Source organism: Wyeomyia smithii, chromosome 2 (assembly GCF_029784165.1).
Source record: "Wyeomyia smithii strain HCP4-BCI-WySm-NY-G18 chromosome 2, ASM2978416v1, whole genome shotgun sequence".
Lineage (NCBI taxonomy): Eukaryota > Metazoa > Arthropoda > Insecta > Diptera > Culicidae > Wyeomyia > Wyeomyia smithii.
The window spans coordinates 190,011,751-190,026,409 of record NC_073695.1 but is presented as its reverse complement, the minus strand read 5'-3'; the positions used below and the strand labels follow the sequence as shown (position 1 = coordinate 190,026,409).

The window sequence follows — 14,659 nt, the reverse complement described above, 5'->3', positions numbered from 1 at the left end:
TGTAGGTTGGAATTCATTGCCTCTCCCTTGTTATGAATCGCGTTGCTGTATAGAAACGTATTAGTATAGTAAACGTATAGTAAACGTATTAGAAACGCTTATTAGTATAGAAACGCTTGAAAAAAGAAAAGAAATTGCTTCGGTAACTCTTGTCAACGATTTAGTTTCACAACGCATAAGTTCGGAAAATTTGCTTGGAAAACTTTTATGGAAACGTCAAATGATATCTTATCTTGAGTAAAAAAGTCTCAGAAATCGAATGGTAGGTGTCTGATCCACGTAAAGTGTCAGCAAAATATCGATTTTGCCCCAATTCCCCTACAATACAAAAATAGGTTTATCTGCTGACATTTTACGTAGATCAGACACCTACCATTCGATTTCTGAGACTTTTTTACTCAAAATAAGATAGAATTTGAATACCACTTTAAAGCCTGTAGTATACTCTTTGTCTAATGGTCAAATATTTGACCTTCTGACATAATGGTCAAATTTATTTGACATCATGGTTGTTGTTTGCCCGGGGCAAACCCATGTTAAAATTGGAGAGTGACAAACAATTATCTTTGACCAAATTTTTATTTGTCAAAAAGTGCTAAATATTTGACGCTTGGTCAAAGAGTGTAATACAGGCTTAAGATATTAGCGAATTACCATTAATGCTCAGAAATAATCGATATTATTTTGCTTTGTGAAATATACTAAAACTATGCTAAAACCGGTTTCGTAGAATCGCCGGTTTGAGCTCAGTTTTTGTCCGATTTAAGATCTGTTTTTTCCAAAAGATGGGTAAAAAGATGCTTATATGTGGACAAACTCTTAGAATTTTGATATTTGATCTGAAAACAAAATGGCGTCGAAAAAACATAAAAAATTACCGGTTTCTCCAAAATTCAAAATGACGCCATTGTTGCCCCTTAAGTTGAAATATGTTCAAACTCGGGGAAATTTAGTTTTGCATAAAAATACACAAAAAAGCCAAGGCAGAAAAAAAAGTCAATTTTTGTTGCACTGTGTAAAAAGCATGTCACTTCTCAATAGCGGTATTGCTAATTAAAGAAGTGCTGGATACATATATCATAATAGATCAACGATTCCGGTCGCAGTGAGGAAGTCTATATAAGGAAAAAAAAAAAATGATATCTTAGAGGAGTTTTTAGATTCTTGACCAGTTTTTGACAAAGGTCTTGCCGAATTCGGAAATTTCACACAGTAGTCGTATGTATAGTAAGTTTTTCTTATTCATTCAATATTCGGAAAAGTTTGGAATAGCTTCGGCTATCAGAAAATTCAGGATAAGATTCCATAGGACTAGCACATTCCACTTACCTGAGTTATATAACTAGCAAAGAATGTGACAAAGAATGTTTGTCTGTGACCTAATGCTTCCACTACTCACTAACCTATCTGAATGTGGCTGTCATCATTTTGTACATTAAGAAAAAAAAACTGTGTCGTTTTATTTGGTTTTACATATTATTTTAATAATTTATTAAACAATTAAAAATATGTTTCATTTTATATATATAAGTTTGTTTTCCTTGCTTCACCGTTCACTTGTGAATCATCTTATTGTATAATTTTTGCTTCCATTGTTGTTTCTTTACCTTTTGTGTTAATTTTTTTTCCTTCATCTTATTCTTTTGTTTATACACTACGACTTATGCCTTATTACTACGCATGATTACGGTAATTATGCTCAAATACAGTAATAATTGCAGTAATAATTATGATTCAAAATATTCGTATACAGTCCATGTATCTGTTAAAACCAGATTTCATTCACACCGTTTGCTTTATTCTGTTTCTTTTAGCGTTTTGCGTTTCTTTTCCATGAAAAAAAGAAAAACAAACAAAATAAAAAGTAGTAGCAGATGAGAGATGCTCTAATCGGACAGACTTTTATTTTGGTTAAGTTGCCAAATTAATATACAGAGGTTGTGATATTGGTGGGTAAAAAATAAACTATCTTCCATAATTGACTGATACGTTGCGAAAGCTGTAGTTTAATTTTTTTCTGTTTACTTTTAGGGTATAGAATTAATTTCACTGCTGTTTTTCCATGGGAAGTAAATGATCCAGAAGGGATGCAAATTTTGAAGTTCTGATTTAGTGCCATAAATGCATGTGTGACGCTGTTATTTCGCTCGATCACTCTCATCATAGAATTCATTTTATAATACTGCCGCGATTCGTCGTCACACGGCTTGTTTAACTCAGCGGGGCTAAATAAATTACAAATAATTTACAGTTTGATTTTGCTTTGATAGATATATCTTTACATTTTTTGTTAGAAGCAGCTACCAAATTATATTTTTTTAGACGGTGTATTCAGAGCAAAACAGATTATTTCGACATTCTTCACTTTAAGCTAGAATTATGATATGTACACGCAGTTAAAGTAAGTTTCCTAGTTCGATTAATAGTGAATAAAAATATAAACAAGAAATAGTGTATAAGTTTTTCTCCTCACTAGCAGTGCGTGAGTGAGTGTGTGTGTGTGTTTCTTCTATACATAATAAACAAAGCTTAACCGAAAGGCTTCAATAACTGAAGTTATGGCAATCAAAGTAGGCTTTTTACAACCAAGTACGAGTGATGGGTAAATGGTAAATGTGCGGGGGTAAACTTAGAGGTCATGTTTTGAGAGTTTTCGGAGAAGAAAGCAAAGCGAAACCGAAAGTAAGACTCGAAGGCAAAACCATTTCCGAAAGAATAATTCAAATCAAGCAAAACAAAAATTGAATCAATTTCTGCACACTGACAGAGATAACATAACTACGATTGAAGCTGAGAAAAACTGAACCAGTCAATGTTCTGTTTTAACGTTTTCCTCTACGATTTTTGCCCAATAGCTATATACCATAAACGAGTAAATTAATTCTAATTACGTATGAATGTTTCATGAAATGCACCTTTTAAAAGTGTTTTAATTACTTCTTTTTCGTCAGTTACAGAGTTGTTGATTTATTTTCTTTTTCTTCTTCGTTTTTCGCAGTCACATAACGCCTGCTTGCTCTCATTTCTACAAAGCCGCCTGGTTGGTTGATTGTTGTTGGTTGCTTTTCGCGCGTCGCGACCGTCGCATTTCAGCAGAGCTGGTAGGCCGATAGAATAAAATGACAACTTTGCTCTCGCTGCCAAACGGCTAATCCGAGTTAATTTAGATTTATGTTAGTGTCCAGTCTGATTTATCTATCGGATAGCGAGAGCGGTTTCGGACTTCCACCAACTGACCGTCAGCAGAAGTTGGGAATTTATTAAATGCCGGTTGGCCTCGCGCGTCGTTACTGTTTTCTATGTGGACCGAAAATTAACGATTTTGGCAGTGAAATGGCGGAATTCAGCTTTATTTTTTGGTTGTTGTTATATGATAGCGCACGCATTTCCGTAGATGTTTGTTTTGCGACTTTCAGGCGCTACAAATAATGATTTTTGTGTTGAAATGTGAGTCTATAACTATTTGCTGGGGCTAGTATTGTCATTTACGTGTGTGTTGGGATATCTCGAGAGCACCGTTTTTCGAGGAGTTTGTGGTGGCCGTTTTTTTTCGTTTGCTTTGGAGAGCAATGGTTTGCAGATTTAAACTGGTCAGCTTTAAATAGTAGTTTTGGGACATCACGAGAATGCTCTACTAAAGAACACATTTTTAGTTCACAGTTAGAAGGTAATTTCTTGGACAAGTAGACTATTTTTGCTGCTACCACATACCAATAATGTTATGACATCGGAATAATATTTCGTTTTGCTTGACGTTTGATAGTCGACAGGAGATGTATCTTTTTTTGGCTCTTCACTTGTGTATAAAAGTCTGTCGATGGATCAGTTTTCAACAGTTATTAGTGTTTTTTTTTGGACTAGAAAGAGAGCTGCTTCATCGTACTTATGATAAAGATTTAGATGGTAGTAGTAGTTGTAGTTAGTAGTAGTTGTAGTATTAGTTAGTAGGATGATTTTTGTTGTTGTTGAGAAAATGGCGACAGGGAGGGAACAGTGCGACTTTTGACCAGCACGACTTCATTTGACCTATCCTATACATAGAAATGTGTACACTTTGTTACTTGCTTATGCTTGTTTCGTTTGTCCTTACAGTCTACAATAAGAAACAACGACATCTACATCACACAACTTTCTGGTTTTAGCCTGCCTTACACAATCGGTACAAATTAAACACAGACCTATGCGCCTACTACGTTAACTAACTTCTACACAAGTGTTGCTCACGCACACATGCACTTGCAGATGATGATGCTGATGCTGATGAGAGACTGCTGAGGCTGTGTGCGGAGTCCCTCCCCGTTTATGCGCGTCCGGGTCACAGCTGATCGCTCGCATTGCTAGGTATCCATCGTGCCGTATCTGGTCGCACTGTCAACTATATCGGACCATAGTCGCTCAGGGCTTGTCCTGGTTGTGGTCCTGGCAGCGTTACGACGACAGAGACGGCCCGGGGGTCAACCACCGAGCCGGATCCGGCAGTGAGCGAGGAAGCGCCGCCAATATCTCCAGGTCATACGTGGCTGAGCGGTGTTTGCTTGAGTACATGATGATGCAGATGATGATGACTAGTGGACGCCACGCTACCGACGGTTTGCGTGTACGGAGTGGCAAGTAGAGATGCTGCAGCCGAACCGGGACCTACACCGATCCCTGAGGTGGCATATGGCTGCGGGAGTGGAGGTCGCGGTTTTATCAGCACCTGACCAGCGCCGGTTGGATCGGGCGAACCGAACAATCTTCGCCATAATCGTCGCCACGATTCCACGGTTTTGCCAGACCATATCCACACGCCGGATGTGATGCCCACAGCAAGGGCCATGAAATACTTCAACATCAGCACCGAGTACAGGGGCTTCTGCCGGATTCCAATGGCCGCTTTGCACGGACATGTCAAACCGGTCATCCAGTCTTCGAAGTAGTTCGCTTCGTACAGATTGCATCCGATGACTATCGTAGCCGGAACGGTGTACAAAACACTGAAGATCCCTATCCGAATCATCAGTTTCTCCAGCTTGTCCGCTTTGGATCCCGCTCCGATTCCACCCTGCTGCTTAATAACCGACCTGATTCGGAACAATGACACAAATCCAGCCATCAGGAACGTCGTTCCTACTACCAGATAGACGAAAAGCGGTGCCAGAACGAAATTCTTAAGATTTTCAACGGACGTATTTCCGACGTAGCAGATTCCGGCGATTGGATCTCCATCAACGGCTGGCCTTAACAGCACCGAAACGCTCTGCACAGTCGGAATAAGCCAGGCCGCAAGATGGAAATATTGCGAGTGCTTGGAGATTGCTTCATTGCCCCATTTGAGTCCGGCGGCCAGGAACCAGGTGAACGACAGAATCACCCACCAGATCGAGGAGGCCATACCGAAAAAGTAGATCATGATGAACACCATCGTACAGGAGCTCTGGCCCATCGATGGATACTTGATGCCCTTCCCGTCGCACGCAATCTCGTCGTGACCCATGAAGAGCCGCGTCAGATAGCCGCAGGACACGATGAAATAACACGCCGACAGGAACACGATCGGTCTCTCAGGATACTTGAATCTTTCGGTGTCTATGAGGAACGTGGTGAGTGTCATTAGTGTGCTTATGCCGCAGAGGCCGGACCAGAGCGCGATCCACACCCCGGCGAAATCCTTTTCTTCCTGGCTGAAGAACGCCCCCCGGCACGGGATCGCGCAATTTATTACGTCGCCGACCCTTTCGACACTTTGGTTGTGCAGTAAGCTTTCCCTCCCCAGGGTCACCAGTGGCTCCCGACACCGGCACATGCACTCTTTTGTTCTTTCCCCTGGGGGATTTTGGCAGTTTTTTGAATTCTTGCCTTTGCATTTGTTGTTCTGGCCGGTAGCACCGCCTGTGGTTGACCCATGAGATTTACGGGTAGGTTTGACGTGAGAACCACCACCACTACCACCGCTTCCACTTCCGGAGGACGAATGGCTGCCATCGTCCTCACTGGGCTGCTCCATACAGAGATTCTCGCTGTCACCGGATACTGGCAGGTTTTCGCACGCCATTCGTTCGGGCCAACTGAAGCTGTATTGCTGCATGATCGGGGCACAACCGGAACGGGCCCGCTCACAAACACTCCGGCACACCGGCAACGGTTTGTGATAGTCTTCGATGCAGATCGGTGTATACATCGAGCACAAGAAGAATTTCAAATCAGGCGAGCATTTGATCTCAACCAGCGGCCAGAATTGATGGACTTCTAGGCCAGCTTCTTCCTGCGTTTCGTGGTTCATCTCGTTTGGGAATGAGGTTAAATTGTATCCAATGCCCCGACACATCGGAATAGTGATTTCTTCGCATCGCGAGTGTGGATCTTTCGGGATTGCCGGTAAATGGGGAACCGGGCTAACACCGGCACCTCCGTAATAGCTCGAATCGGCCCGGGTACTGCAGCACAGCAGCAGTAATCCCACCGTTAGGGCGCTGATTGCGGTTCGTGTCATTTTGAGTCTTCTAGACAAGACGTGTCTATGTATGATTTCGAATCTGATTTTCTGCTCCGAAAATGAGGCGAAATGTTTTCTGTCTCCGTGGTTGGTTGCTGTTACGTGTGTGCTGCTGCTGCTTCTGCTAGTAGTCGCAGATTGCGCTCGCTGTCCCAGTCCAGCCTGGGTGCAAAATTTCAATTAGATTATCTTCATCGTTCCTTCCTGCTGCAGCGACTACAAGCATGCATATCTCGCTATTGCTTCCCGCTTGACACCTCCGCTTACCCCGCCACGGTTGACGCTTCCACTGAGCAGGGGTTAGTTGCTGCTGGTGATGTTTCTGGAGTGACACATGTGCCGCTAGGACCGGAGTACCGAGTATGTCCTTTAACGCGATACTGATGGTCGGTCGGTCGGTCGGCCGGATGGTCGGCGGATGAGACGCTGATGACAGCACGAAAATTAAATTCAGAAAACTTGTTCACCAAATCAGTTTTCTGCCAGCAGCGACGAGATGGTTCTTGATGCGCCGCGAGAAAAGTAGTACCCGACTAAAGTTGGAATCGCTCGTTCTGCAAAAAAAGGGAAAAGAGAGGGGAATGAATATAAATGAAATTATAATTAATATCATATGGCTGGGGAGGAAAAGAGTTCGAATTTGAAACCGAAATCACATTAGACATAAATGAACCAAGTCAAGTGTGTGCATCGTCTGGAAATGCCTGTTGTCAGCTTGTAACAGACATGATGAGGCAAAAAAAAATAAAACATGCAGTCGTTGGTGAGATGCTTTCGCACGATGGTGCCTTTGTCACACACTTGGCTGGGAAAGTTCGACGTGACGAAGAATGCCTCGCCAACGGTACACGTTGTCTGCCGCCATTCACGATGAAATAGACGGAAAATATGCCAAACATTTTAAACAGTGATGATTCATATGTATTTTACACAACATCCATCCGAATGCAGTGGAATAGTTGGAAAACTCAAAGGAATTATAGTTGGATTTCAAGCTCAATATTAAATCATGTTGTGAATTCCGACCCACTGTGCGCTTCCTCCGGAGAATGTGTATCGAACTAAACCGAAACGCTCGTTGCCGTGGGCTCCCGAGCTCGAGTGTCCGACGCCAGCAGAAGGATTCTCCCCAAAAGTGTCTTCCGTATAAGAGAGGAACTTTTGGGTAGCGAACGCTTCTGTGCGGTGGATGGCAAACGATAACAGCTTGCCGCAACTACATCACTCCGGGGCTCTGACCTGGTCTGGTTGAGGGTTTTTCGATAGAAATTGCTCAACCAGGAAAAAGGCTTTTTCGGAACGATACTACTAAATTACGTTCATTACAGCTCAGAAGCATACGGTAGAACGAGGGAGCCCTTCTGTCGGATCTGTGATGGGCTCGGTGTAAGCCTTTTTCCGATCGATAGTTTTAATGTAATTGACTTGTCCATTTTAATTGAATTCGGCACAGGAAATGAGCTTTCGATAGCAAAATTGTAACCAATTTTCGTGATGCACCACTACATAAGAACTCGAAGACTACGAGCGACTGCGTCACACTGGAAACCGTAACAAATGCTGATAAATTAATCAGATTAGAAAACGGGAAACGAAGGACAATCCTTTCGAGCTCTTTCTAATCAATATTCCTGATGAGCCCATTAATCCTGCCGGTTCGGTTTTTCCCCTGCCGTAGGGGCGGAAGTTGTTGTTGATAAAGGCCAACATTCAGACCACAGTGGCACTATTGCGTCACGGATCATTGAATCGACCGGAGGTTAGGTTAGCTATTGAATGCTGTGGGTGCCTGAGGCGTCCTCCTGCTTCTTCCGAATGGGGGGGCATGAATAGTCAGCCCGAGGGTGCCCGCAAATGGTGTGTATAATTTGCGGCATTCGATGGTGGCAACAATGGAGGACGCAGTCATTCGGTAAACTCTTTACAAGTGAGCTTCAACCGTTGAATTGTTGTGAATCAATTGACTGGTGAAATTTAGAAGAATTTCGATCTTGTTATATTTTAAAATGGTCTTTGAATTTGGGAAGCTTGTTTTGTGGTTGCTTGCTTAAGTGGAAACTTTGACAATTTAAAATACTCTGGTCTGATGTTTAACACGTTTCTGGCAGTTTTAACACTTTCGTACCGTAAAAAAACCTAAAAATGTGAACAGATTTTATCTGACAAAAAAAAAAAACGGACAGCATTATTAAAGAGGCGTTAACCTTTCTTGATGAAAGGAATAGATGTGTACCGCGAACAAATTTCAAATAAATACAAAAAAAAAGTTGCTGGTAACAATAAGAAACTAACAGCATTCAGTAAAAATAAGCGACACAAAAATTAGTGGATTTTTTCTGTGCAAGATAACTTTATTGAAATTCATGTGTTTCTGGTTTTTTTAAATGTTAAGCCAAATTAGTTAGCAGTGAACTTCCGATATGTATCTACTGGGGACAGATTTTGCGATCGAAAAATCGGAACATCATAAATTCAAACACCGCCAAACTGGCCTTAAAGTATGTCCCAAAATAACGTTTTGTCAGATAGTCTGGGGGCTCATCCGGAAAATGGTTGGTTAAAGTGTAACAAAAAAACTTTTGTATGGCAACAACTCTGAAAAATGTTCAGTCTACGTGCTAGTTTGAGTTTTATGAAAAAAAATCAATTTTCGCGTTTTTTTATTTCACATTTTTTTATCACTAAAAAATCCTGTAAAACCGAACCCAAATATATTATTTGCGCATCTTTCGGAGTCCAAACTAATAATTGTTGTAGCTCAACTTTCATTGTTACAAATTTTTTAACCCTTGTGAAAATTTTTAATCCTGGTGTTTTCTGAAATTAAACCTTTAAAAAGCCCACCATTCTTTACGGTAGCAACCATCTAATACCATAGAAAGATGGGAAATTTTATGAGGAAATGCTTTCTAAGAGACACAAAAATCCTATTTTCATTCGTTGTTGAGCTAAGGAAAAAAAAAACAAATACATACATCTCCTGAAACATTTCATTAGTGAGTGAAATATTTCACATGGTTAACGGTTTCGTGCTCTTTCTGAAAGTTTTGTTTCCCTAACAAGCGTCTAGCAATAATGGCTTCGAAAGAAGAATAGGTGCGCAAAAAAGCGTGTGGGGGGCAACGAATATCCGGTTCTCTCTGCCAAAAAGCAGGTACTGTTCAAAGCGGTCCTCAATCATTTCATGTGATTTTAACAACAGCTTGAAAACCGGGAAGCGACACAACTACAAATTTGCGGAACCACCAAGAAAATGCTAATGTTACCCAAATATTTCGAGGAGGCCGCAACTTTTCGTACGTACAGTACCGCGTAAAATAGAAATGTCAGCGACCTCCGTGCATATTTCAAATCATCGGCAAAGAATGAAGTCGTTAAATTCGAACACTGAGCCAACCCGTAATGGTTAGCAGAATGTGAGTATCTGACGAACATTTCCTGCGTTACGATGGTAGGCTTTAAACAGTTGCAGAACGTTCCAGGATGAAGAAAAAGGCTAAGTTTCCTGGAGAATATTTAAATTGGCAAAAGCAGCTGTGGTCGAGCGCGTAAAAGCTTAATGAATTCAGAAACAATAAAAAAAAAATTCACCGTGAAAAATGTCTACAAAAGCGATCGTTACAATGCATTACGCAGCCATGATATACTATTCAGTTTTGATTTGGCATCCTCAGGGTGGCCACTCGAAATCCATTTTCGATTTCCCGGTTTTTTTCCGGTATTTCCCGACGATATTTAATAAAATTTCCCGATGTTTAATTTTTTAATCATAGGGTAATCGCTCCATTATTCATCTCAACAGCTTGGTGCACCTATATTCATTTTATTTCTCTCATTTGTCCAATTTATCGTCAAATTTCTACAAATTTTTGAAAGTTAATCTATTTACTTCTCGATTTTCTCAAGTGGCTGAAAGTTTTACGTTGAAAATATGGTAAAATTTGACGATAAATCGATCAAAAAGGCTCGATGAGATGAATATAGGTACTGAGATGAATATAGGAGCGGTAACCCTGTGAGAAAAAATCAATATTCACATGTTTATTTATGCCTTGCAAAATTAGTATTACAAAACTATGAAAAACATTTCTCCTTCATCGTTTTTAGCCGTTACCTTAATAGTGATCTGCTGCACAATTTTTGTCCTTGTTATCTCATCTCAAAGGGCCTTTGTGAAGAAGAGCCTCAGAGTGACCAATGAAAAAATGCATAGGTGTCGTACACAAATTACGTAACGCGAAAAACCTAGATTTCAGACCCCCCCTATGTAACGATTAGTAACGTTCGATATGACTCCCCCCCTAAAATTACGTATCGCTGGACAGACATTCCCCCCCTCCAAATTGCTAATTTTGAGCAAACATCACAGTTACGTAACGGTCTTAACTACCCCCTCCTCCCTATGTAATAATAAGTAACACAGACTTAACCCCCCGGCCCCCTTCATGCGTTACATAATTTGTGTATGACGCCATATGAAATTGTCAAAAAAATTTTATTATGCAAAATGCATTTTTATGCCAAATTCATGAAATGTTGAGAATGTTGTTATCTGTTGTTTGTATCTGTTGTTATCTCAAAACAATTTTCTTTTCCAAAAAACTTAGAATCTGGGACTTGCAAAATTTTCAAGCGGAAATTCCGGAATTCAAGTGAAAAATCATATAGAAAAGAACATTGGTAGTAGTTTTCGAGATACAAGTTTTTAATGATTTCATCTATTAGAACCAACACGCTTTTTTTAATTATGTTGCTTAAGTCGAAATGATCCGAATATCTACGTAAAAGTCAAGTGTCTTCTAGTCGCAAGCAAATGCGAAGTTTCATTCATATCATATCAAATGCACATATCATTTATTTAGTGTTAAAGTACATGTTCGATTGTTTTATTTATAAATACGAATGAACATCCTTACGTTTAAAATTTTTAGGGCAGAATTTGATGAAATTGAAACACAGTTTGTAAAATAATTTGATATACATATTCTCTTTAAAATATGTCACTTGCAAATGCAAATAAAATAATCCGCAATATCAATGTGCTGCTTGAAAATCATATCAAAAATCGGAAAATACAACCCGGGTAGCTCCGTTCCGGTCCGGTATACGATGTTTTGAGCAATCAAATTTCTTCCCTCTGATTCAAAACTAAGCGATCCTTGTTCACGTTAAAAGATGATAGAATTGGTAAGAGCAGAACGTTTTTAACCATTTTTTTTAAAATCTGACGAAATATGTTACGGAACAGTAAACTATGTTTATCCGCCTGATCAAGCTTGATTTTACTTAACACAGATCTTGCTGCGAAGCCGCCGTCGACTTTGGCTGAAACCAACAACCAGCTTTTCCATAACCGGCAGAATCATGCCAGTTAGGTCATCGTTCAAAAAATAAACAGATTTTTATTCTGACAATTCCTTAGAAATTGTTGAAAAAATGAAACGACAGACATGAAGGAGGATGGTTTTCCCGGCGTGAAGCGTAATTTCCCGGTTTTTCCGTCTTTTTCTCCCGGTGATTTGAAACTCCCGGCTTTTTCCAGCTTTTCTCGTTTTTCCCGGTATAGTGGCCACCCTGCATCCTGTCACTACGTCAATGATGTTCTAGAATGGTACGAAGCGGTTGAAGCCAACCACGCTCGACGCCTGGGTTCGAATCCCAACGCCGACATAGGTGTCGATGATTGTGGGGTGGCGTGATCCACTTACAACCAACCCAACTTGTTTAGATTCAGTTCTAGTCGACACCGGGAGATTTCCGAGGCGAAAAATCTGTGGGATCACGACTTCCATCGCATTAGGAAGCAAAGCCGTTGGCGTCGGTTCGTTAATCAACGGGTCGTGAGTTAGGATCCTGGGTGGAGTCGCCACACCCCGGGCGTCGGTGATTGGCACAACAAACCGTGACGGAACTAGACCGATGGAAAACAAGCGAGAAAAAAAATCATACTCACTGTCTTGTGGAGGTTATTTTTGTAACTGAGAGAGTGTCTGTCTTGAACACGCTGTGTATAGCGACTTACTTATATCAACGATTTGTAAGTAAAAACCCCCACCGATGCCCGTTTGGCAGTAGAGCTGGCCGTTATGCTGAGTAGAGATGGTCGAGTTTCGGGTTTTCAAACCCGAAACCCGAACCCGACCCGTACCCGACGGGTTCGGGTTTGAAAATGTTTGAAACTGTCGGGTACGGGACGGGTTCGGGTCGGGTTCGGGTTTGAAAATGTTTGAAACTGTCGGGTACGGGTCGGGTTCGGGTTTGGTGAAAAAAAAAATTCGGGTTCGGGTCGGGTTCGGGTTTGAAAATTTCGGGTTCAGGTCGGGTTTGGGTATGAAAACCCGAAACCCGACTATAAAATCTATGAAATCTCGGGTTCGGGTTTCATAGAAATAAAATTTCGGGTTTGAACGAATAAACAAATTTCGGGTTCGGGTCGGGCTCGGGTTTCGACCGAAAAAAAATTCGGGCTCGGGTCAGGTACGGGTTTGAAAAACATCAAACCCGACCATCTCTAATGCTGAGCTTTAATTTCAGTTTTGTTTTATTACTACATTTTAGGTTTTGTAAAGCGAGCAATGTATCTAGCTTGTAAAAAAAAATTCTAATCAGCATTTCCAAGCAAAAAAGCACTATGCATAAATTTTCTAGTTCAGAACCTGCTAGAAATTAAGTTGGTCTTTATTAAACAATTTTAGACCAGTATTGTTTGTTTGGCTCTGAGGATGACGCTTTATGAAAAATATAAATTTTTCAAAATTTACAATTTTCAAATATTCGTAATTTTTGAGCGGTTCAACCAATTTTAAATTTTTTGGCGTCAAAGTGAAGGTTATTAAAGGGTTATTCAAGAAAAAATACCAAACTATACTTTAATAAACAATAACTAAGCGAAAATCTTGTTACAAATCGTTTGTTGATGTGTTTTTTCAAATATTTATCGTCACTGAATAAATATATATAATGCTTCTCCATTAAGCATTGTAGTAACCTTTAATGGAGACTAGGGTGGTTTACCGGTAATACCGAAATACCGGTATTGGAGAGGAGGAAAAAACGGTATTTTCGGTGTTTTTCTCAACATTGAAAAAAAAAAAACTTATCACAATATTCATAAATCATTATAGGGCTAATGAGTGCTACCAACTTAGGTAGGCGTTACAAATCACATGACGGTATATATAATAAATACGTTTAGACAGAAGCAAGATTGAATTTAAATTTATTTTCTAAATAAAACAGCTTATCTCTTTACACACTCATACTTACTGGGGCAACTAGTGAGTTTCGAACCAACTAGTTCAACTACAAATTCTGAAAATCCTAGTTTGAGGCAGTAATCACAATCATGGTCGCAAGAAAACGCTAGTCATTATTCGTTTTGTGCTATTGCAAGCTAAAACTAAAAAAATAATATATTAATATAAATTTGAATTCGGAATTTATTTTTTGTTTGGCATCTCCATGTGCATTGCACAGGTTGAACCTAGTTATGGACAAGTTGCCCTTGAAACAAAGTGTTTACAGGATGAAAAAATCAATCAACAAAGAATTTCATCCTAAAAATTACTGCCCCTTGGAAAAGATACATTTAAATAGCTTCAGCATGGTCAAAGCTTCGTCGCACATACCGCAGCGGATTTAATTAGCAATATTTCTAGCTGAGAAAAATGCTTTCTCGGGTTCAAATGAATTTGGACGAACTGTTCAAAAAACATCGAACAGAATAGAGAAGTATTTACCTTCGGTTCCTTCGGATTCTTGTCTAATCATCATTTTATTTTCTTCTTCATTCATTTACTCTTCTCAACAGTTTCAGATATTGTTTCTCTATGAATTTGGAAGTTATTCAGTTTGGCGAATGTGAAAGAAAATTGAAATAAAAATCTGCATGTTTTTTTTTGTTCTTATGAGTTTCGAAATTATGTTCTTCGTAATCATATCACAGGATTCATTCATTGAAGTTTTCCAAACACTGTTAAATTTATCCAGTGTTGTACCTGGATCGTATACCACATGAGATCAAAACAATCGTAATGAAGCATAGGTACTCATGAATGCAAAACCATAATTATGCAGCGACACGTCCATAGATGCAACCTGAGACGCTGAGCGAAAAAAAATTTAAAACCAAAATTCATGTAAATTTTTTAGTTTTATTTTAAATAGTACAGTGAGAATGACTTG

At 39.9% G+C, this 14,659-nt stretch overlaps 1 protein-coding gene across 1 annotated transcript in view; it reads right to left on the bottom strand.

The window, feature by feature from the left end:
* Positions 1-1,452: 1,452 nt before the first annotated feature.
* Positions 1,453-14,659, bottom strand: part of LOC129720973 (frizzled-2) — a 75,835-nt gene continuing 62,628 nt past the window's right edge. Inside the window, exon 3 of the mRNA XM_055672956.1 lies at positions 1,453-7,029. Coding sequence (XP_055528931.1) covers positions 4,511-6,472 — 1,962 coding nt within the window. The 5' untranslated portion in view covers positions 6,473-7,029 and the 3' untranslated portion in view covers positions 1,453-4,510. The remainder of the gene's footprint in view (positions 7,030-14,659) is intronic.